General features: G+C 41.8%; 1 protein-coding gene across 1 annotated transcript in view; it reads left to right on the top strand.

Moving 5' to 3' along the window:
- The first annotated feature begins 1,984 nt into the window (after nucleotides 1–1,984).
- The window catches only part of COL22A1 (collagen type XXII alpha 1 chain), a 200,630-nt gene continuing 183,891 nt past the window's right edge, over nucleotides 1,985–18,723 (top strand). The window contains exons 1-2 of the mRNA XM_069005532.1: nucleotides 1,985–2,081; nucleotides 6,197–6,763. Of these exons, the coding sequence (XP_068861633.1) occupies nucleotides 1,985–2,081; nucleotides 6,197–6,763 (664 nt within the window). The remainder of the gene's footprint in view (nucleotides 2,082–6,196; nucleotides 6,764–18,723) is intronic.

Raw genomic sequence — 18,723 nt, 5'->3', positions numbered from 1 at the left:
TTTTAAGAATGTATTTATAAAACTTCACAGCCGTGCAAGCCCAGACACAGAGAAAGGACGTTTTGAGCTCGGCACTGGAAGTGCAGGATGCCGCTTGGCAGATCTGGTTTCCCAGCTCCTGCTGCTGCCACAAACCTGCTGTCCCATCACTAGTACCCAAAAACAGTGTTTCCTAAAAAAATCCAGGGGAGCGAAAACCTAGGGCTGAAGGCTCCTGTAGATATTTTAAGCAATGCCTGTCCTGATCCCTCTGCAGGTGGCTGCCTGATTGGTATTTCAATAACGTGCTTATTTAGAAGGAAATTCTAACTCCTGTAGGGCACAGTGGTGTTTTCATGCCTTTTTTACCCTGCAGCCTTTTCCAGCTGGCTCAAACCTGAGCACCTCACTGTCTGGTAGGGACATCATCTGGCTGAGGTGTAAACTACAGCACTTGATTTTGTCCTTTGTATTTAGAGTTGGTACATGAATAAATACAATTTTTTTTTTTTTTTTAATCTTTCTTGTATTTATGTTCCACTGTTGGCAGACACTTCCACATTTTATTTGCAGTGAAGGATTTATTATATGTATTGCTTTTCTCCTTGTCTGCATGTGATACGGACTTCTGAAAATAGCCTGTATTTTATCTTTTGAAAAGAGCCTGTATTTTTTTGTGGGGATAAAAATTTATAGCGACATCTTGAAAACTTCATAAGATTTTTCCCCTTTTTAATTTCCTAAACCAGGACAACATGCTGAGATACGTGGTAGAGATAGGCCCAACATCTGACTGATCAAAATGGGTTTTGAACCAATGCTGACGCCACTGTTTTTTCTGTCTGTGATTCCCACAGAACCTTATTGCTTTGAAAAGAAATATCCTAGAAGGCATAATCGACCCTGCAGCAATGAACTACATCAGACAGTGTCCCCTTCATGACTTCTACCCAGCTACCAACAGTGAGAAGCAGACATGCATGTTAAAACACTGAGAAGGCAGAACTTCCCCAAGAAAATGGACAAAGAAATCATTAAAATCATTAAAGAGGAAAAGAAGGAATCAGAATCTGGGAGAAAGTTTTTAAAAATAATGCCTTAGGCAGTGAGAGCTGCAGAGTGGAAGCTGGTTTCTCCCTTCTGGGTGTGCAAACAGTAGATCAAACTGCAATGACTTTATGATATAATAAAAAATAATAAAACAAGAGCAATAAGAGATTAATTTTTTAAAGTGTCTATCTAGTGTTAGAAAACACAGCTTAACTTAACAGCTCAGCCACTTTGCCTGACTTCTTACAATACCTTCTGACTTCAGTGACTCCACTCACAGTCAACTCAAACCAAAGACCTTATACTGAAGATAACCCTGAGTTTTTGCACGTCTTTAAACTAAATAGTGGAAAGACATGTTTTGAAACTGCTGAGTTTACTCCTACCAAGAAGGACCAATGGCAACAAATATATATATGAAAACAGTGTTGTGTTTTTAGCATGTGTCATTTTAGGGGCTGCTGAACTGACTGAAAGCAGCGATGGGTGAAGTGGCAACGGGTTGTGTGTGTGATTTGTAGTGGTTTGTATCTGGGCTCTGCGCTGTGTATCTCCTAATGATGAATGCGTGGGAGGGCCAGGTCAGGAATGGTTTCCACTCCAGTGCGCTGATTGTGTAGTTGGCAGTGGGCTCAATTAAAGTATAATAATCTGGTAATCTCTCTCCTGTTTCCATTCAGCTGCTTCACAGTGAATAGAGCCAGTGAACAAGTATAGCTTTTGAAAAGTAGGTGAACTCCTGCCTCTTTGTCTGAGCAGTTTATGTCTAGTCAAGTAAAATGACAGGCAGAAGAGGCGACTCTCCAAAACGTTGCTCTCATGACTTGCATCACTGCTGCCGTTTGTGCTGCTGTGAGATAACACTTGCTCTTTATTTCCCTCTCTAGGCTGCGTGTTGGATTTCTAGCAAGCTTCGCACCACGGAGAAAAGACGAGCTGATGTGAGAAAGGAGATATGGATATGTCCATGATGGGAAGGTGCTGTGTGCTCCATCTCTTGGTTCTTCTCACATTCATGTTCAGCGGGGAGAGAACCGAGGCACAAAGAGCAGGTATGCCTTCAGTTTACTGCCTCGTGCCCTGGAGGTGCTGGGGCTCTCCCATGGCTGGGAAGCCATCAGTACAAGGAGGAAAACTATAAACAACCCAAGAAATTTACTGCTGAAAATACATTAAATGGACCTTAGGGATGGAGAAGGCTCAGGGATCAAGGCTGTGGTTTACCTGGGTCTCTTGTTCTGTTGCAGGCTTAGAAAGTTTAGCTCAGCTACCCACAGCGAGAGGAGCAGCTCGCCACAGTTAGCTCTGGATGTGCTGCATCTACCCTGCACTGGCATGGAGATCACGTCTTCCATTGCCTCCTGTGGGTGTCAGATGAGACCTGGTGAATCTTCTGCCTGGCTGTGACTGTCCTGTGAGCTAAACAGGGCCAGGGTACTGTTCTTACCCTCCCTTGATTCAAGATATTTGAAGGACGTGTTGATGTGGTGCTTAGGGACATGGCTTAGTGATGGACATAACAGTGTTGGGTTAGTGGTCGAAATTTATGATCTCAGAGGCCTTTTCCAACCTAAGTGACTCTAGGATTCTATGCTTCTCTACTGTCTAGTTGCTAGCATGGTCCCTGGCACAGCTTTTGGCCTGGGCTCATGAACACTCCCCCAAATGCCACTGAATGCATTAGAGGATGGTGTAGCTGAGGGACTGTTCTTACAGGGATCCTTGACAAGGACACGTTGGCTTTTGTGTGGTAGCAAGAAGAGTTGAGTTATCTGGCATCAGTGATGCCACACCTCAAATTTAACGTGGTTGTAGACCCACACAATTTTTTTATAAGAGTCCAAAGGCATTTTGAGATGGAGGTTTTCCCTCTCTTTTTCTAGGAAAGCAGCTAGTCTGTAGGCTTGGGTATTTTATAAGAAAGAAAAGGCTTTTTTAGGCCTTCTTTCACTTTAAGGAATAGCTGCTTTGCAGCTTTATTATGTGATCTTTCTATGGTTTTCTAGATGAAGTTTAACAGGAATAAATACTTAGTAACCAAAAAAAGTGAAATCTCACATTTTTTTCTCTGCTTCTGGACCTGTCACAGGCAGAATATAGTGGTGGCATTTATATGTTCCTTCTGTGCTTACTTTAAATAGTTTTGGGCTTATAGCTTGTTTGTGAACTATTTTTAAAGGAAATATTGCAAAACAGTTCATTCAGTGTCTGAGTAGATGAACACAACTCCTTGAATCATGCTCCCAGAGAGCATTTCTGCAATCACAAACCTGAATTTTTGCTTTCTATGAGTTATCTCCCATATTCCCTTAACATGAACTGAATTGTTTCTGCCAGTAAAAAGTAATGTTATGGCATTCTTGGCAAACAATCAATTTTGTCCAGCAGTGGACATTAGAGTGCTAAAAATGCAGATTAATATTTACTAAAAGCATTTCTGCAGCATTTCATCTCACTGCCATCAGGCGTGTAAGCAAAGAATCACTAACTCAAAAAAAATGATCCTGAAAGACCATGTTTTTCTTCCATGCAATGCTGCCTTGAATAGACATCACTTTTTAAACCTTAACTCCCCCTTGTTTTAAGGCTCATTGCCCTTGAACACAGACAGAATTCATTCTGTCTGTTCTGTTTGTTTTGAAATTGCAGTTGTCTCACCTGCTGAGAGTCATTAAAGTTACAGGAAGTTCTGTACCTTGTGGGTTTTGCTCTCTAGTTAGTCTCACCTAATTAACATTCTTCCAGCCAGAATAGATTAATATAATAATGAATTTAGGAAGGAGGTGAGGTGGGAAAGTGTAGAATCCTTTCTTACCTTTTGCTGTTAATCCTTTATATTCTCCAAAAATCAAGCAGAATCACACTTGAGGGTCCAGCTGATATACAGAGATTTAATGTTACTTACATGCCAAAATATAAAATTATATAAACCATCATCTCCCCTCTCAGACTGCCATTAAGAGAGTTTTTCCAGACAGACTTTTCTTGCTTTGGGGTTAGAGACAAGCACTCCCTTGCTCACAGATGCCATCACAGAACACATTCCCACAGGAAGGTTTTGGCTCAGATAGAGTTAATTTTCCTCACAGTAGCTGGTATGGGGCTGTGCTTTGGATTTGTGCTGGAAACGGTGTTGATGACACAGGGATGTTTTTGTTACTGATGAGCAGAGCTCACACTGAGCCAAGGCCTTTTTTATTCCTCCTCACACCAGCCAGGAGGCTGGGGGTGCACAAGAAATTGGGAGGGGATAAAGTCGGGACAGCTGCCCCCACCTGACCAGAGGGGTATCCCAAACCATAAGGTGCCATGCTCAGGAATAAAACTGGGGAGTCACTTGGCTGGAGACTCCTGCTCAGGCACTGTCTGTGAGTCAGTCAGTGGTGAGCAACTGTTTTCATTTGCATCTCTCCTCGTTCTTGGGTTTTATTTATATCTCTTTGTTATTTTGCTTTTCATTACAACTTCTTCTTTCTCTTCTTCTTATTTTGTGTTATAGTATTTTATTTCAATTATTAAACTTTCTTCTCTCAACCCACTTTTACCTTTCCAATTCTCTTCCCCCTGATCCTGCTGAGGGCAGTGGGTGAGGGGGTGTGTGGTAATTAGTTGCCAGCTGGGCAACCACAACAACAGGTCATTTCCAAAGAGATCCCATGTGGATGGGGTGATCCCAGTGTGGTCCCAATCCTTTGTGCATAGGTTGTTCCCATGGGCCCTGCACCTGGAATGTGCTGGGATGCGCTCTGCTACAGAAGTCAACACAGCAGCAGGTGATGATGCTCATTTCTCATCACCTGCCACACTCCAAGTGTGCAGTCAATCATTCTCATGGTCATCATGCAATACCGTGAACACTGACCTACTCTTTTGTAATGCTTTTACTCTTCTCCTTAGGCAAATCCTCTCCATGTAGCTGAGCTACCCACTCCCTCCTGCCCAGTGCAGTAGGGTGTTCTGGAATTCTTCCATTCCGGGCAGGGTCACAACCCTAGGATGAGCAAAAGAACCAGAGCCAATTTATTTCAAAATCTGGGTGTGGGAGAAGACTTTTTGACTTTCCTATCGGTTCAAGTGCTGGAATTCAATAGGAAATATGTATTTTTTACCACTGGTTCAAACATGCAGTTTTACTTTGTGAGACAACATGAGACAAGCTGGAGAAGTAATGGCTGTGATCAAACTGACTTTGTAGAGCAGCTTTGAGTCTTAAAACTCATAATTTATTAGGGATTGTGGTCTATAATACTGGTTTAGAGAAACATATGTATTTATATGCACATTTTGTCCAGCTGGGGCATTATGTTGATAAATCTTGGGCATCTGTGGGACTTTTATGGATCTACTGCGTCCTGACTTGCATGTATCCAGAAACAGCTAAGAAACATCTCCTGAGAGATCTACTTTTTTTTGCAAGTGTCTGACAAATGATAGTCTGGACTGATAGACCAAACAAGTTGCAATTAAAATAAATTTGTGTTTTGAATTACACAGGCCTCACATTGAAAATATCATGGTTGGAGGCAAAGGGATGGTTGTGGGTATAAGTGAACTTTTCCCTTACAAGGCAGCTGCCCTTTGTTGTTGAGGAACACATCCTAAAATTCAGTGAGTCATCCTTTAGTCAATAGTCAGTGGCAGAAAGCCTCAAAATTGAAATAATCTTGTTATAGACTTGCTACATCAACATATCACACTGGGCAAAATAACTACCTCTAGCTAAGCATAAATTAATCATAACATTAATGCAAGAGGGAACACGAAAGCTTCACTACTCAGGGTCAGGATTGGCATAGGCAAGGTCAGGGCAGGGCTCTTGATCTGTCCAGGTCATTTCAGAGCATTGCCTGAGCAAAGGCACTGCAATGAAGTCAGAGAAAAAGAGCTTCATGTGCATGCAGGGGGTGTAGGTGAAGGATTGAGCAGAAGTAGTTAGAAGCAAAGGAATGGAAAGCGTTTGCATTTCAAAGCAAATTGTGTACTGGTCTGTAGATGTCCTGAAACAGATGAGCTGAATCACAAGGAAGAAAGGCTAGGAATCTGCTTTTCCTCTGCAGGATAGGGAGAGGGTTTGCTGCCTCCTCCAAATTGCTCACAAGGGAGCTGTGGCTAGGGAATATTTGGTATGTTTCCTGCCACTTAACAATGTTTCCTGCCACTCTTGCAGGTTGCAAAAGTGTTCACTACGACCTTGTCTTCCTCTTGGATGCCTCCTCCAGCGTTGGAAAAGAAGATTTTGAGAAAGTTCGTCAGTGGGTGTCTAATTTGGTGGAAACTTTTGAGATTGGGCCAGACAAAACCCGTGTAGGTGTGGTGCGATACAGCGATCATCCAACCACGGAGTTCGACCTGGGAAAGTACAAAACCCGTGAGGAAATCAAAGAGGCTGCACGAAAGATTCAGTATTATGGGGGTAACACGAACACTGGCGATGCTCTCAGGTACATCACCACCTACAGTTTTTCCAAAGAAGCTGGTGGGAGACTTAGTGATCGAACTGTTAAAAAGGTGGCTATCCTTTTGACTGACGGAAGGAGCCAGGATTTTGTCTTGGATCCAGCCACTGCAGCCCATCAGGCTGGGATTAGGATTTTTGCTGTGGGTGTTGGAGAAGCCTTAAAAGAGGAACTCGATGAGATTGCTTCAGAGCCCAAGTCTGCTCACGTGTTTCATGTCTCTGATTACAACGCCATCGATAAAATTCGGGGGAAGCTGAGGAGGCGTCTCTGTGAGAGTAAGTAGAATGCCCCATTCTGCAGAATTAAAATAGGTTCAGTTAGCATATAGGTATGAAAAGCTGTGATTGTTTTCTTTCATGCTTATACTTCTTTATTTTCATGTCTTCCACTCAGTTCCACTCCGTAAGAGATCACTGTTAAAGGTCAGGTTGGGTGGAGCTTTGAGCAAGCTGATCTAGTGGAAGTTGTACCTGATTATGGCAGGGATTTGGAATTGGGTGATCTTTAAGGTCCCTTCCAGCCCAAACTATTCTCTGGTGTTATGATTCTGTTGTTTTACTACAGGAGATATGATGGGTTTTTCTCCCAAGTCAGTATTAACTATAGGTCATCTTCCAGAGCAAAAGATTAATTCCCTTTTCATTCTGATATAGTTAATTACTTTATAATAATTTGGACTACTGAATATGAATATTGCATTTATACATAGATTTTGGGTTATTTTGTGTACAGTCTTTCCCCCCACCTTATTTGCTGGCATTGTACTGTGAAAAGAATGCTCTGGATGCTGCTGGGAAGGATCCTTAAGGAAGCAAAGGGATGTTTGTGCTTTTCTGCCTTTCAGCATCTCAACTCTACTGACAACTGGTGTTCTGTAGTGCTCTGGCCACCAACAGCACAAGGATTGGTGATGTCTTGAATGACTTTTAATGGAGAAAAGTGTGGAGGATTTGCACTGAATAAATGACCTTGATTTTCCAGCTCCTTGGTGAAGAGCATGGGAATGGCATTGTGGCTGGTATCTCCCAGCACTTTAACAGGAACAGCAGTCACACAGCCTGTTCTCCTTCCACCAGATAAATCACTCTCTTGTTCTTAGTGACTACCTGAAACCTGCCTGGTTTTGCTGCAGTGTGTGTTGTGGTTACTGTGAACAGGCCTCGTAGATGATGTTGTGAAGACCTGTTATTGCATTCTGTAAACTCTGTTTGTAAGAAAAAAGCTCTGGGCTTATGTAGGGTCCTTAAAGAATGACAAGCACGAGTAGGCAGAGTCTAGTTGACATTGCCCAGCAATGTCAAGATATGACTGCTTTTTTAGCCTAAACATAAATGGGTAATGGGTGGGGTAATCCCCATACAAATGGAAGTCATGGGGGATAATGACTGTAAGATATGCAGACTGAAGGAGCTTGTTTTTTTTCTGTGAAAATCTTATGTAATCCTACACACAACTGGGCTGTAATAGAGAAGGGTAAACCCTTCTGGTTGGCACACTTGGCCAACTCAAACAACTTCCTGCTGCAGCTGCTGAACTCCAAAAATGTTATTTTCGTTTGCAATTCTATTGCTTTCCTTTTCCAAAGCAAGTGTTTTCTCTGCTTTGTACCTGGGTCACCATTTGTTGCCTACTCAAAAATTCCTTTACCTGCCTGTCGGAGTATAATACCATCTGTCTGTGGCTTTCTGAGCCCATCCTGTGTCCACACGTGCCAGCATAACACTTCTCATTCAATTGCAAAGGACCACTGGGAGCATCCTTCATCCTGAATCTGATGAGTCCCTCCTCTCCAAGGTGTTTGCTTCCGCCTGCACTAGTGAGCTCAGTAAGAACTGGGGGCTGTGGGCAGTCCATCACACATCTCTGCTGCTCCTTCCTCCTAGTGAGGAGGACTCCTCGCACTCTTTCCCTTCTCTGGCATGAGCTCCTCTCTCCATGTGTCCACAGGTCCTGCCAGGAGTCTTCTCCAGCATGGGCTAAGCCACAACCTCCTTCAGGTATCCACCTGCCTTGGTGTGGGATCCTTCCCGGAATGCAGGTGGATCTCTGCTCCCCCATGTGCTGCAGGGACACAGCTGCCTCACCATGGGCTGCACAGGAGCTGCAGGGGAATCTTCTGACACCTGGAGCATCTCCTGCCCCTCCTTCTCCACTGACCTCTGTGTCTGCTCGGCTATTTCGCTCACATATTCTCACCTCTGACTGCAATTTCTCCTGCATAGAAACTTTTCCCCCTTAAATACACTATCCCAAAGTCTTCCCTAATTTTTTTCTTCCTACATTTAAAACAGGGAAAGTGGTCTTTGGCAAGAATCAGTGTTATCATACTTACTTAATTTACTGCTTTGCACACAGAAAGTTTTTGAGAGGCATGATGTTTAGATCAGGTCTAAAAAATCATGAAAATCTTGCTGAAGCAGAAGATGAGGTAGTGAGAGCACCTCCAGCAGAAATACTATGGTAGAGATCAGTTAATTTTTTGTTACCTGCATGTGTGAGGTAGAACTGGGAGGGTGAGAGAATTGAGGTGGAGAACAGGACCAAGAGATTTCTTGTGCATGTACCACTTTTAAATTCTATGTTAATACAGCAGGAACAGGAAAGGAGTGATGGCCGGACCTTCTACATATTTAGAAGGTCAACCTTTAACAGCTGTTGCAGTTAGCTCTCAGTGGTTTTAATGACAGCACTGCACAAAACATGAACATACAAACCACAGGGTGGGTGGAAAACGTGACCAGGGCACATGCCAAGCTGCTGTTTGTTTTGTGCACATTCTGAGACAAAAGCGTATATTGCCACAGCCAAGCTGGGGTTTTAATAGACATAATCCCTTGTGAGCTCCAGGGAGACACATCAATCAAAGGGCGGAAATGGGAGGAAGTTTATTTTGTACTGACCACTGATGAGTCCTCCAGTCCTGGTACTGCCACTGAAATGGGAAGGGTCGTCAAGTGTTGCAAATGCTGGATTTCACGCCAGCAGCTGTTCAGAATCACTTGTCTCAGGTCTCCCTGGACATCTGGCCTAGACTCTGTCATTCCATCTTGCTATATTTGACTGAATTTATTGCTAAGAACATTGCTAAGACTCATTGAGTGCATTAATAGCATTTCAGCTTTCATTTGATCTTGTGGCAGTAAGCATAGCATAATCGAAAAATAACATGTCTGCTCAGCAGGACATCACGGCAGGGGGAGATATTTTTGCCACACGTCTCCATTACATTCTGGACTATAGCTGGCAGGCAAGAATGGGTGATGCTTTCACAGGAAAGCAGGAGAGATACATTCTGCTAAAAATTCCAAAGATACTACATGCTTCCTAAATACAGTTCCTGCTTATATGTTGCAGGGATAACAACAGGCAGATATGGAATATTTAAAAATATACTAGACCAAAGGACCATCATCACATGAATCTCAAGTGCTTTGCAAACAGAAGGAGATGAGGCTGAATTGTTTAAAAAATAGCTTGATACCGATGGTTTGTTATTGATTTCAGTTGATTTAGTGAGGCCTGTGATATCAAAAGCAGTCACATGTCCATTTATATTTCTATTTTTACACATCTTTGTTGACTTTGGGAAGTGCATAAAACAAGACATACACTTCTACTGTTCTGTTACTGATGATGAAGGGCTTCCAGCCTTCAAGGCAACACCTTGAAGGCCTGTCAAAAGAATAGTCTGAAGGCTTCAGAAATGTCTTTTTTTGAGGTTCCCTTTGCCCAGGTTCATGATATAATCACAGAAGAACAGCAAGCTGTTTCTTCTTGGCCTTCAGTGTTAAAAATACCTCATGCACAGAGACCATGACAAAAGGCAGGCATCTGAATTGCCGTATCTTGACTGACACCTCCTAAGAGACTTATCAGTACAGTCAAATCTCACAAAAATACTGAAATATTGGAACATATCAACACCTAAGGGTGTGTTCCAAATTTTGCTGCTTAAGAAGATGTCCAGATTAGGGGCAGGTACTAAGAATTTGACCATCACTTGAAAATCTAGTGACTTTCAGATGGCTTGGGAAGTCTGCTAAAAGCTCAGCAGACCACTGCTGCTTTTTAAAAAGCTGCAGCTGGGCAGTGACCCAGCTGATGTCACCTCTGATATGTCCTGCTGCTTCTTGATGCTCTACTCCCACAGCTGCAGTGGTGCCTTTCCCAAACTCTGTAACATCTCCAACTTGTAGCATCACTCATGTTACAGATGACAGGATCACTTATCCTTTCATCACCATATTTGCTGGCTAACTGCGGTGTCCTGTGAAGGCATAAAAGGTCTGTGACAGAATTTCCGACTGATTTATCCTTTTCTTGAAACTAAAGAAAAAAAATGATTTTCATGGATGTGAGGAGACAAAATATTTATTTAGTGGTGGTCTTCTGCAATTTAGTTGGACAACTGTCTATTGGCTCCAGGAAGCACAGCAGAGATATTCAGATATTCTTTTACAGAATGTTTTATTTTCAAATAAAATGTCTGAAACTCTCAGATCTAATTTTCCACTTGGCCCAATCATCATCACCAGCTTAGAGAGAAATGGTTCCAGAGCTGGCTTCTGGCAGGCAGCCTTGAACTTTGGGAATGAGCTGTGGCTGCTGGTTGCCCTTCAGTTCCTCCACAGATTGTGCAGAAGCGACTGTTTTCCCAGATGATAACTACAGTTCTGGCACTGTGTAATCTCCACATCATTTAAATGTTGCATGTCCAAAGAAGGGCATCAAAGCTGGTGAAGGGTCTTGAGCACAAGTCCTTTGAGTAGTGGCTGAGGGAGCTGGGAGTGTTAAGCCTGGGGAAAAGAAGGCTGAGGAGGAATCTTATAACTCTCTACAACTCCCTGAGAGGAGGGTGTAGCCACGTGGGGATTGGTCTCTTCTCCCAGGTAACAAGCAACAGGACAAGAGGAAATGGCCTCAAGTTTCACCAGGGGAAGTTTAGATTGGATATTAAGAAAAAATTTCTTCACTGAAAGGATTGTCAAGCAGTGTAAGAGGCTGCCCAGGGAAGTGGTGGAGTCACCATCCCTGGAGGTATTTAAAAGATGTGTAGGTGTGACACTTTGGGACATGGTTTATTGGTGGACCTGGCAGTGCTGGGTTAATGGTTGGACTCAATATTCTCATTGGTCTTTTCCAACATAAACAATTATATGATTTTCAATAAGTTCCTCTTTTGCTTGGTACTCTGAAATGAATAGGTTTATTCTGAGATTTGCAACAGTGCTGTTTTATGACCAGCCCAACTTCTAAAAAAGAAAATCTTATTCTTCTTAACTTCCTTCTCCCATCTGCCAGCACATGCATTTGTGTGGCCCCACCATGAACTATAGCAGGGAGCCAAGGAATATTTTTGTTTTCTTTCCCAGATTAGTTTTTACTCAGATTTAGTTCACCATGCTGTCCCAGGGGAGGAACTGGCACAAGGTGAGAATGGCTAACTAGGAGCAGAAGACCTGGATTGTGTCCTTTGGTGCAGTGCTAGCTCATATCAGCTTGATGAACATTAGTTAAGGACTCCAGAAAACTGAGGAACATCCTTCATGTGCTCCCAATGCAAACCCAAGCCTGTGCTCTGCTGTTCTCTGGTTGAAGTGTGCATAAAGTGGATTGCTAGGCAGGTTTTTTTCCCATTCAAACTCCACTTCTCGGCTTCAGCACAACTTGCTTGCCTTGAATAAACAGCTTGCTTAACAAAAATATCCCGCTGCAGATGGATCTCTTCAGGATCCTGTTCCATTTTCCTTAAACAGGCCTTCCAGTACACACGATTGTTGCTGTTTTAGTACAGCCTTAGCTCCTGTTTGTTCAGGGAGGGATGGCAGAGTTCTCCCTCCTCAGACACACTGTGTCTGGCTGGGAGCATCTTGCTGGGAGTTGTTGGTAGGAGGGATAAGCAAGCTTGCCACCACCTTCACTTAGACACAGACTGTCTGTCAGTGCCTCCAGGCAGCACTTTGATATTTCTGTGCACCCGGGTAGCTTCTCTCCTCCAGAATGGATGTTAGCTCTGTTAGAGTTTCAGAAAGTGATTTATTGATTTATTTTCCTTCCCTTGTACATTGGAAAAAGCAATGTCTTAGACATTGCCCTCAGGTGATGAGGATATTTCAGCATCTGTGGCCTGATTTCTTCTTTGGTGAGGGAGAAAAGATATGAATCCAGAAGTCATCCAAAAACCAGAGTTTTAGAAATAAGTCTGTGACAGAAAATGGTTTTACTTCTTTTCTTTGATGAAGTTTGTGAGAAAAGGAGTCTGTTCCAATCCTGCAATTTCATACATACCACTGGGAATATTAATATGGGACTCTGAAGATAGGAATATAATAAAATGAGATCAATTAAACCTTTTGCACTTGCCTTTCTTATCTCTAGCTTCTTTCTTTAGCAGTTACAGACAAATAGTAGCATCATAAACCACAGGCAATCACTTTATGTAAAGCAGTGAATCTCTGGACTGCCAACATCTTGTCTGAAATCACAAAATCAGGCTGGTTGATAACATCTCCCCAAGATTGTAATAGGTTTTTTTTCATTTCGGACAAGAAAGCTCTCTGAACAATGTTTGATGTACAGTAAAACTAATTGTAAAGGCAAAGACTCAGATAAAAGTAAGTCCCAGATTTAGAAAGAAACACTGAGTCAGTCAGAGAAAGCATGAGTCTCAGAGCCAGGAGAAATGGCATCTTATGAAAAAGTAATGAACTGCTTGGAGAAAAAAAAAGGGGGGAAATGTGGTGACTATGGAAGCCATTTCTAAATAATGTAGAGGTGAAGGAGAAATACAGAAAAAGGAGCAGGCAAAAAACATATTCTTATGTGCTGGAAGTAGCTTGTTTTCCAACAATATCTGCAGCCCTCATTGATTTTGCAGGATCTGTGGATGCTCAGCCTGTTCAAAATTGATCTGTAGAGCCCAAAACTTCTCCAGCTGCAATCAGAAGGAGGCTTTCTGTCTGCTCCAGTGGAGTCCAAATGATGGGGTAAAAGAGACAACTTGTCCTTGGGGCAGCACTGTCTTTCTTGGTGTTTGCTGTCTGATGGACTGCTGAGGAATGTTCAGTAGAAAGAATAACCTCTGAAGATGGCCAGATGCTCAGCAGGAGACTAGGGCAAGGCACTTAAAAACCTCTGAGGCCTTAGGTTTAGTTACAGGCTTTTCTGTCCAAGAAAAACAAAGCTATGAGGAGAAAATCCTTGGCATGTAGACTTCACGAATCTAAAATACTTTATATTTCAGCAGATTTGTACAGTCAGGCCTTTCTTCCTCCTTCATTAACAACCCCTAAACTGACCTCAAACTGAAAGGACACCACTTACTTAAAGTCTTAGTGTTGTAAGCCTGCCCTGTTGTTAATTTGTATGCTTTATGTGACTATTCACATCAAAATCTAAGGGTAACTTCCAGCACAATCTATTAATGGAATAGACCGTTGCCTGCTGTGGTTAGGTGCACCTGCAAATTAAAGATTTCCTCTGCTCTCCCTCGATTTGGGGATGTAGTTCTATTTAGGATGGATAAAGTCTGGGGGGGTGCTATGGCGATTTAGTCCCAGTTCTCCTGATGGAGCTGGTAGAATTTACTGAAAATGATAGAAAAGGTTGAATTCATGTCAGAGCATGCAAACCCCATGAAATGTATGAAAGGTTCCATCATAACATACTGTACTTCTGAAACACAGTGGGTTTCCTGAAACCCCCAGCTTCTTATAAAATGAATATTTCTATAAGCCCACTATAGCAATGGTGAGCTTGGTCTCTCAGGGCTGGTGGTTTTTTTTTTTGCTCCTGGCTCCATAAATTCCAGCCTCAAATTCTTGTGAGGAGTAACTGTACTGAGAGCTGCAGATCCTATGATTCAACCTAATGAGGGAGCTTGGAGGTACCATGGCAGGTCCTGGATTTCATGGAAAGATGCAGTGATTGCTGGTCATGGGCTGCCTGTGATACTTGGGAAAAGGTTTGGCACAAAAAGTCAGCTTTCTCATCAAATAGATTAACCAGAAAATTTGTGATCTTTCATGGTATTGAATCAAGGTCTTTGCATCCCCTAAAAATTAAACTGATTTTGAAACAATTTCACAGGCAGAACTGAACTATAAGACCCAAACTGTGTTTGGATCTGGATAAGCTGTCACATTAACACCTGGAACAAAATGGGCAGGAACACCTATTTTTAAGATCAGGAATGAAACCATTGATTCCAGTTCTGTCTTTAGCTGAGCTGTCTTTAGAACAGCTTTGTTAGAACAGCAGTGTTGTTTATTTCTCTGATCAGGACCAAAGCAAAGCTGGGCATTTAAGTTTGAAGGGCTTATTTTGAAGCTGTAGGTAGATCATTAAATCATAGAATGTTCTGGGTTAGAAGAGACCTTTAAGATCATCTCAGTCCAACTCCCTTGTCATGGACAGGGACATCTTCAACGATCCCAGGTTGCTCTGAACTCCATCCAGCCTGGCCTTGAACACTTCCAGGGATGGGGCATCTGGTTGAACAGATCTGTGATACCTGTAAACCTTGTGTGGTGTCTCTGCAACAGAGATAGTCATGCTATTACTGGAGTTCAAACTGAAATGACACAATGATTTCCTTTCTCATCCCTTGGTAATATGAAGTGGTGCATCCTTTCTTCCGTGGATGTTTGTAAATGCCACTGAATTTCAACTCTTTTTCTTTAAATCAACCAAGCCAGCAAACAAAATTGAATTGTAATGTACCAATCTGTAATGTACCAGTCTGTTAAGAATATTTTCTCTTCAGTGGTAGAGCTGCAGTGTGGTTTAACTGGTGGGCTATTTTTGTTAGTAAATTGTAGGGTTAGTGATTCAATACCATCAAGTTCCCGACAAGTTGCACACAAACACCAAATTCCTTTTCAAATCAGTAAGGTTGTTTATGATGTGAAACAAAAGCAGTAGGAGTACTCTGACACCTTGGAGAACTGCTTTTTGGTAAAGTACTAATTAAGTTCTTTAAAATGCAATTAAGAAATTTCAAGTTCTGCTGTATTAATGTATTTTAAAATGGTGGAGAATAGTTCTAAGTTCTGCATAAAATGCTTTTTGGCATGCTATATATTTTGGGAATTGTGAGTACTGCTGCTAATCCTGGCCAGAAGTAGGGAAGGTATCTTTCAGGAAAGGTAGCTCAATTGGATAAGGTGATTTTTGTCACATGCTGTGATTTTTGTCTGTTGAGCAGCAGGGTCATGGGACATCACATTCCTAAACTCCATTAATTTCCTTATGAATTAATAGTCAACATTCAATGTCAGTTTAGCTATAACTTCATCTGTACTCTAGGAAACTAAGTAATTTATATGTAGAATACATATACGTGTGTGACTGTATATAAGATATTTATTTCTATGTATATAAACTCTGAAAAATAAATCTGTGTCCTTTCAGCCTGAAGCTTCAGTCTATTTTACAGTGAGGTAGATAAAGGTTTGTTAAAGCTCTAGAGAGGATGAAATACAGGACATTTTTACTGCAAAGTAACTACACAGAATCAACCGAATCCACAACTTCTGGGCAGGGCTTCATTTAGCTACACTGCCATAGGAATCACTGTGCTTTGTTCCTCCAGGGTTTTACAGCAAGATGGATAGCATATATTAGTTCCATCTATATATTAGTTCTATATCTACTAAAAACCCCTCTATTTTTTGGCACTGAAGATGCAGCATCTTTGTGAGAGGCTGCAATACTAATATGACAGGTGTAATGGTGCAGCAGAATTTTAGTCACTAGTTCTAAAGCTTTGTGGCAAATGACTCTTAGTAGCTTAGATCAAAGACTGATGTTGGATCACAACTGAGAAGCATAAATAGAATTTAAAAATTTTGGCAACTTGAATCTTTATATTCAAGTATCTTTAGTGGGATTCATATCACCTAACTACAGTAGCCTGAAAGTTATTTGTCTGCGGTCTTTTGATAGTCAGTGGAAAGGAGTACACATCTCAAGAGAATGTTTCATCCTGTTTGAGACAGGTGACATGATTCAACCTCTGAGTGTCTCTCTCTTTTCATTCACTTTTGAGAGTGCTTATATAACTTTCTCATTGGATTCTTCACTTTGACAGCCAAAAGCAAAAGAGCTGAACCTTTCCCTGCTGCATTCTGGGAATACAATAATATTTGCTTCCTTTGCCAGTACATCAGTCTGCTGAAATTTATATTACTGATGGATACTCAGGCCAGTGTTGTTGCAAGCTGAGGCGGACATGCTGCATTTCTCATCCAGCTCCCTGATGCTGCAGGATTTGTGCAGTTGAAGGAGACAATGTCAGTTTAGAGAGCTGTTATCAAGTATTGCCATATGCTTAGGGTCAAAGATTGCACTGCCAAATTTATTTAATCCCTAAGGGACTACTCCTGTGAGAAGAATGGTTCCCTCTCCCTTATCCTTGGCTTGTTCCTAAATCTTGTGATAAATTTGTCCTTGAAGTGAATTGTGTTGTGATATTACCTGCTGCAGTCTGTTGACTCATTTATAGCAAGGAGATAATGCTTTAAGAAACAACTAATGGCTGCAATACAATTAAGAGTAACAGAGACAGCTTTTTAAATTACTATTATTGAAAGATACCTTTGCTGCTAATAGCTTTTTTTGTTGTTGTTGTTAATTGAAGCGTGAATCCACTCGTGCTTAATGATCCTTTCCGTTCTCACTGTAACAAAGTCAGACCCCAAACCAAACTGTACTTTATTGGAACCAAAATGGGAAGGATGCCAGCTCAGACCAGCTCGAATGTTAACCAAAACCATGTTGCTGGTGCATCCTGGTTGTCTTTCCATAGAGACAAGCTTTATAAAAATTCACTTGGAGGACCTGGTGAACAAACCCAGTGGAAGAACTGCTGGGATAAATTCATCCTGCTATGGATGGGATTGGAAAGCTGGTAAATGACTTTGAGCCAGTGGAGTTCTGAGTATGGGTTAAGGAAATTAAACAATCTTTCTTATCTGATTATTATCTGGTAGAAAAAATGGAAATGGCTTTAAACTGGAAGAGATTAAATTTAGATTAAATAGTAGGAAGAAACTCTTTGAGGGTGGTAAGGCACTGGAGCAGGTTCCAGTGCAACAGGACTTTGAGCACCCTGGTCTAGCAGAAGGTATCCCTGCCCGTGGCAGGTTTGGAACTGAATGATCCTTTAGGTCCCTTCCAAACCAAACCATTCTATGATTCTATAATTCAAATTTTTATTGAATTCACTCTGGGTGCCATTTGCAGAAGTGTCCATGTGAATGGCCCCTCTGCAGTAGTGTGCTGGTTTTGGCTGGGATGGAGTTAATTTTTTTCACAGTGGCTGGTATGGAGATAGATTTCTGCTGAATAGAGTGTTGACAATGTAGAGATAGTTTTGTTGTTGCTGAGCAGGGCTTGTCTGATGGAATACAGCAGGGCTTGTCTCGGATATTTTGACTCGTATATAAACATAACACATATAAGAAGGCTCATGGTAGAGAGGGGATGTGCTCTGGACTAACAATCCCCAGGGGACTGAAATGATCCAGACCAGCCTTTGAGTCACAGACTCCTGAAACTCAGTCTCAATGCTCTCTGGTGCAGCACACTGCACAGATCAGGCACTTTGGAAGGGTCACTTAGGTGTCTACACTAGGAAACTGGATATCCATTTTTTCCAATTCCCGACATCATATTTCCCTATATATTTTGGGTGTGTCCAGAGCCAAGAGTTTTGCTACAGGGCAGATGTTGGCCATAATCCCTAGATGATCTTATTGACAACCTGCGGTCATCACTCCCATTCCAGAAAAATAACCCCACTTCTACACCTGTGGCTCTATTAGAGCTCATGGCGCTAATGAAAAGGGTAACAAAGTTCTATAAAAATAGAAGGAAATCATCATTATTCTTGTAATGAATAGGATATGAGTATTAGTTGAATTGTGAGTGTATAATACTCATGGAATAAAGCAAAATGTACTGGAAAATTTGCTGTGTTAGTTTATTCAGGGAAGTATCTGCTAACTATTCCTCCAAGCTATCAGAGCTATGTGCTGGAATAGTGAGTCATACCTGTTGATTTTTAACAAAGTTGTTTAAAGACAAGTGTAACATTTGCAGAACTGCAAATCTTTCAAAAATTCAACATCATTTACAATGGCTGTTCTGATTTCTATTAGCAAGCACAGAAGCAGATGCCTGTCTAATTTACCTGCCTGATAAACTGTTCTTTGTAGTGACCTTGATGATATCC

Source organism: Aphelocoma coerulescens, chromosome 2 (genome assembly GCF_041296385.1).
Source record: "Aphelocoma coerulescens isolate FSJ_1873_10779 chromosome 2, UR_Acoe_1.0, whole genome shotgun sequence".
Classification (NCBI taxonomy): domain Eukaryota; kingdom Metazoa; phylum Chordata; class Aves; order Passeriformes; family Corvidae; genus Aphelocoma; species Aphelocoma coerulescens.
This window is presented reverse-complemented; position numbering and strand designations above follow the sequence as displayed.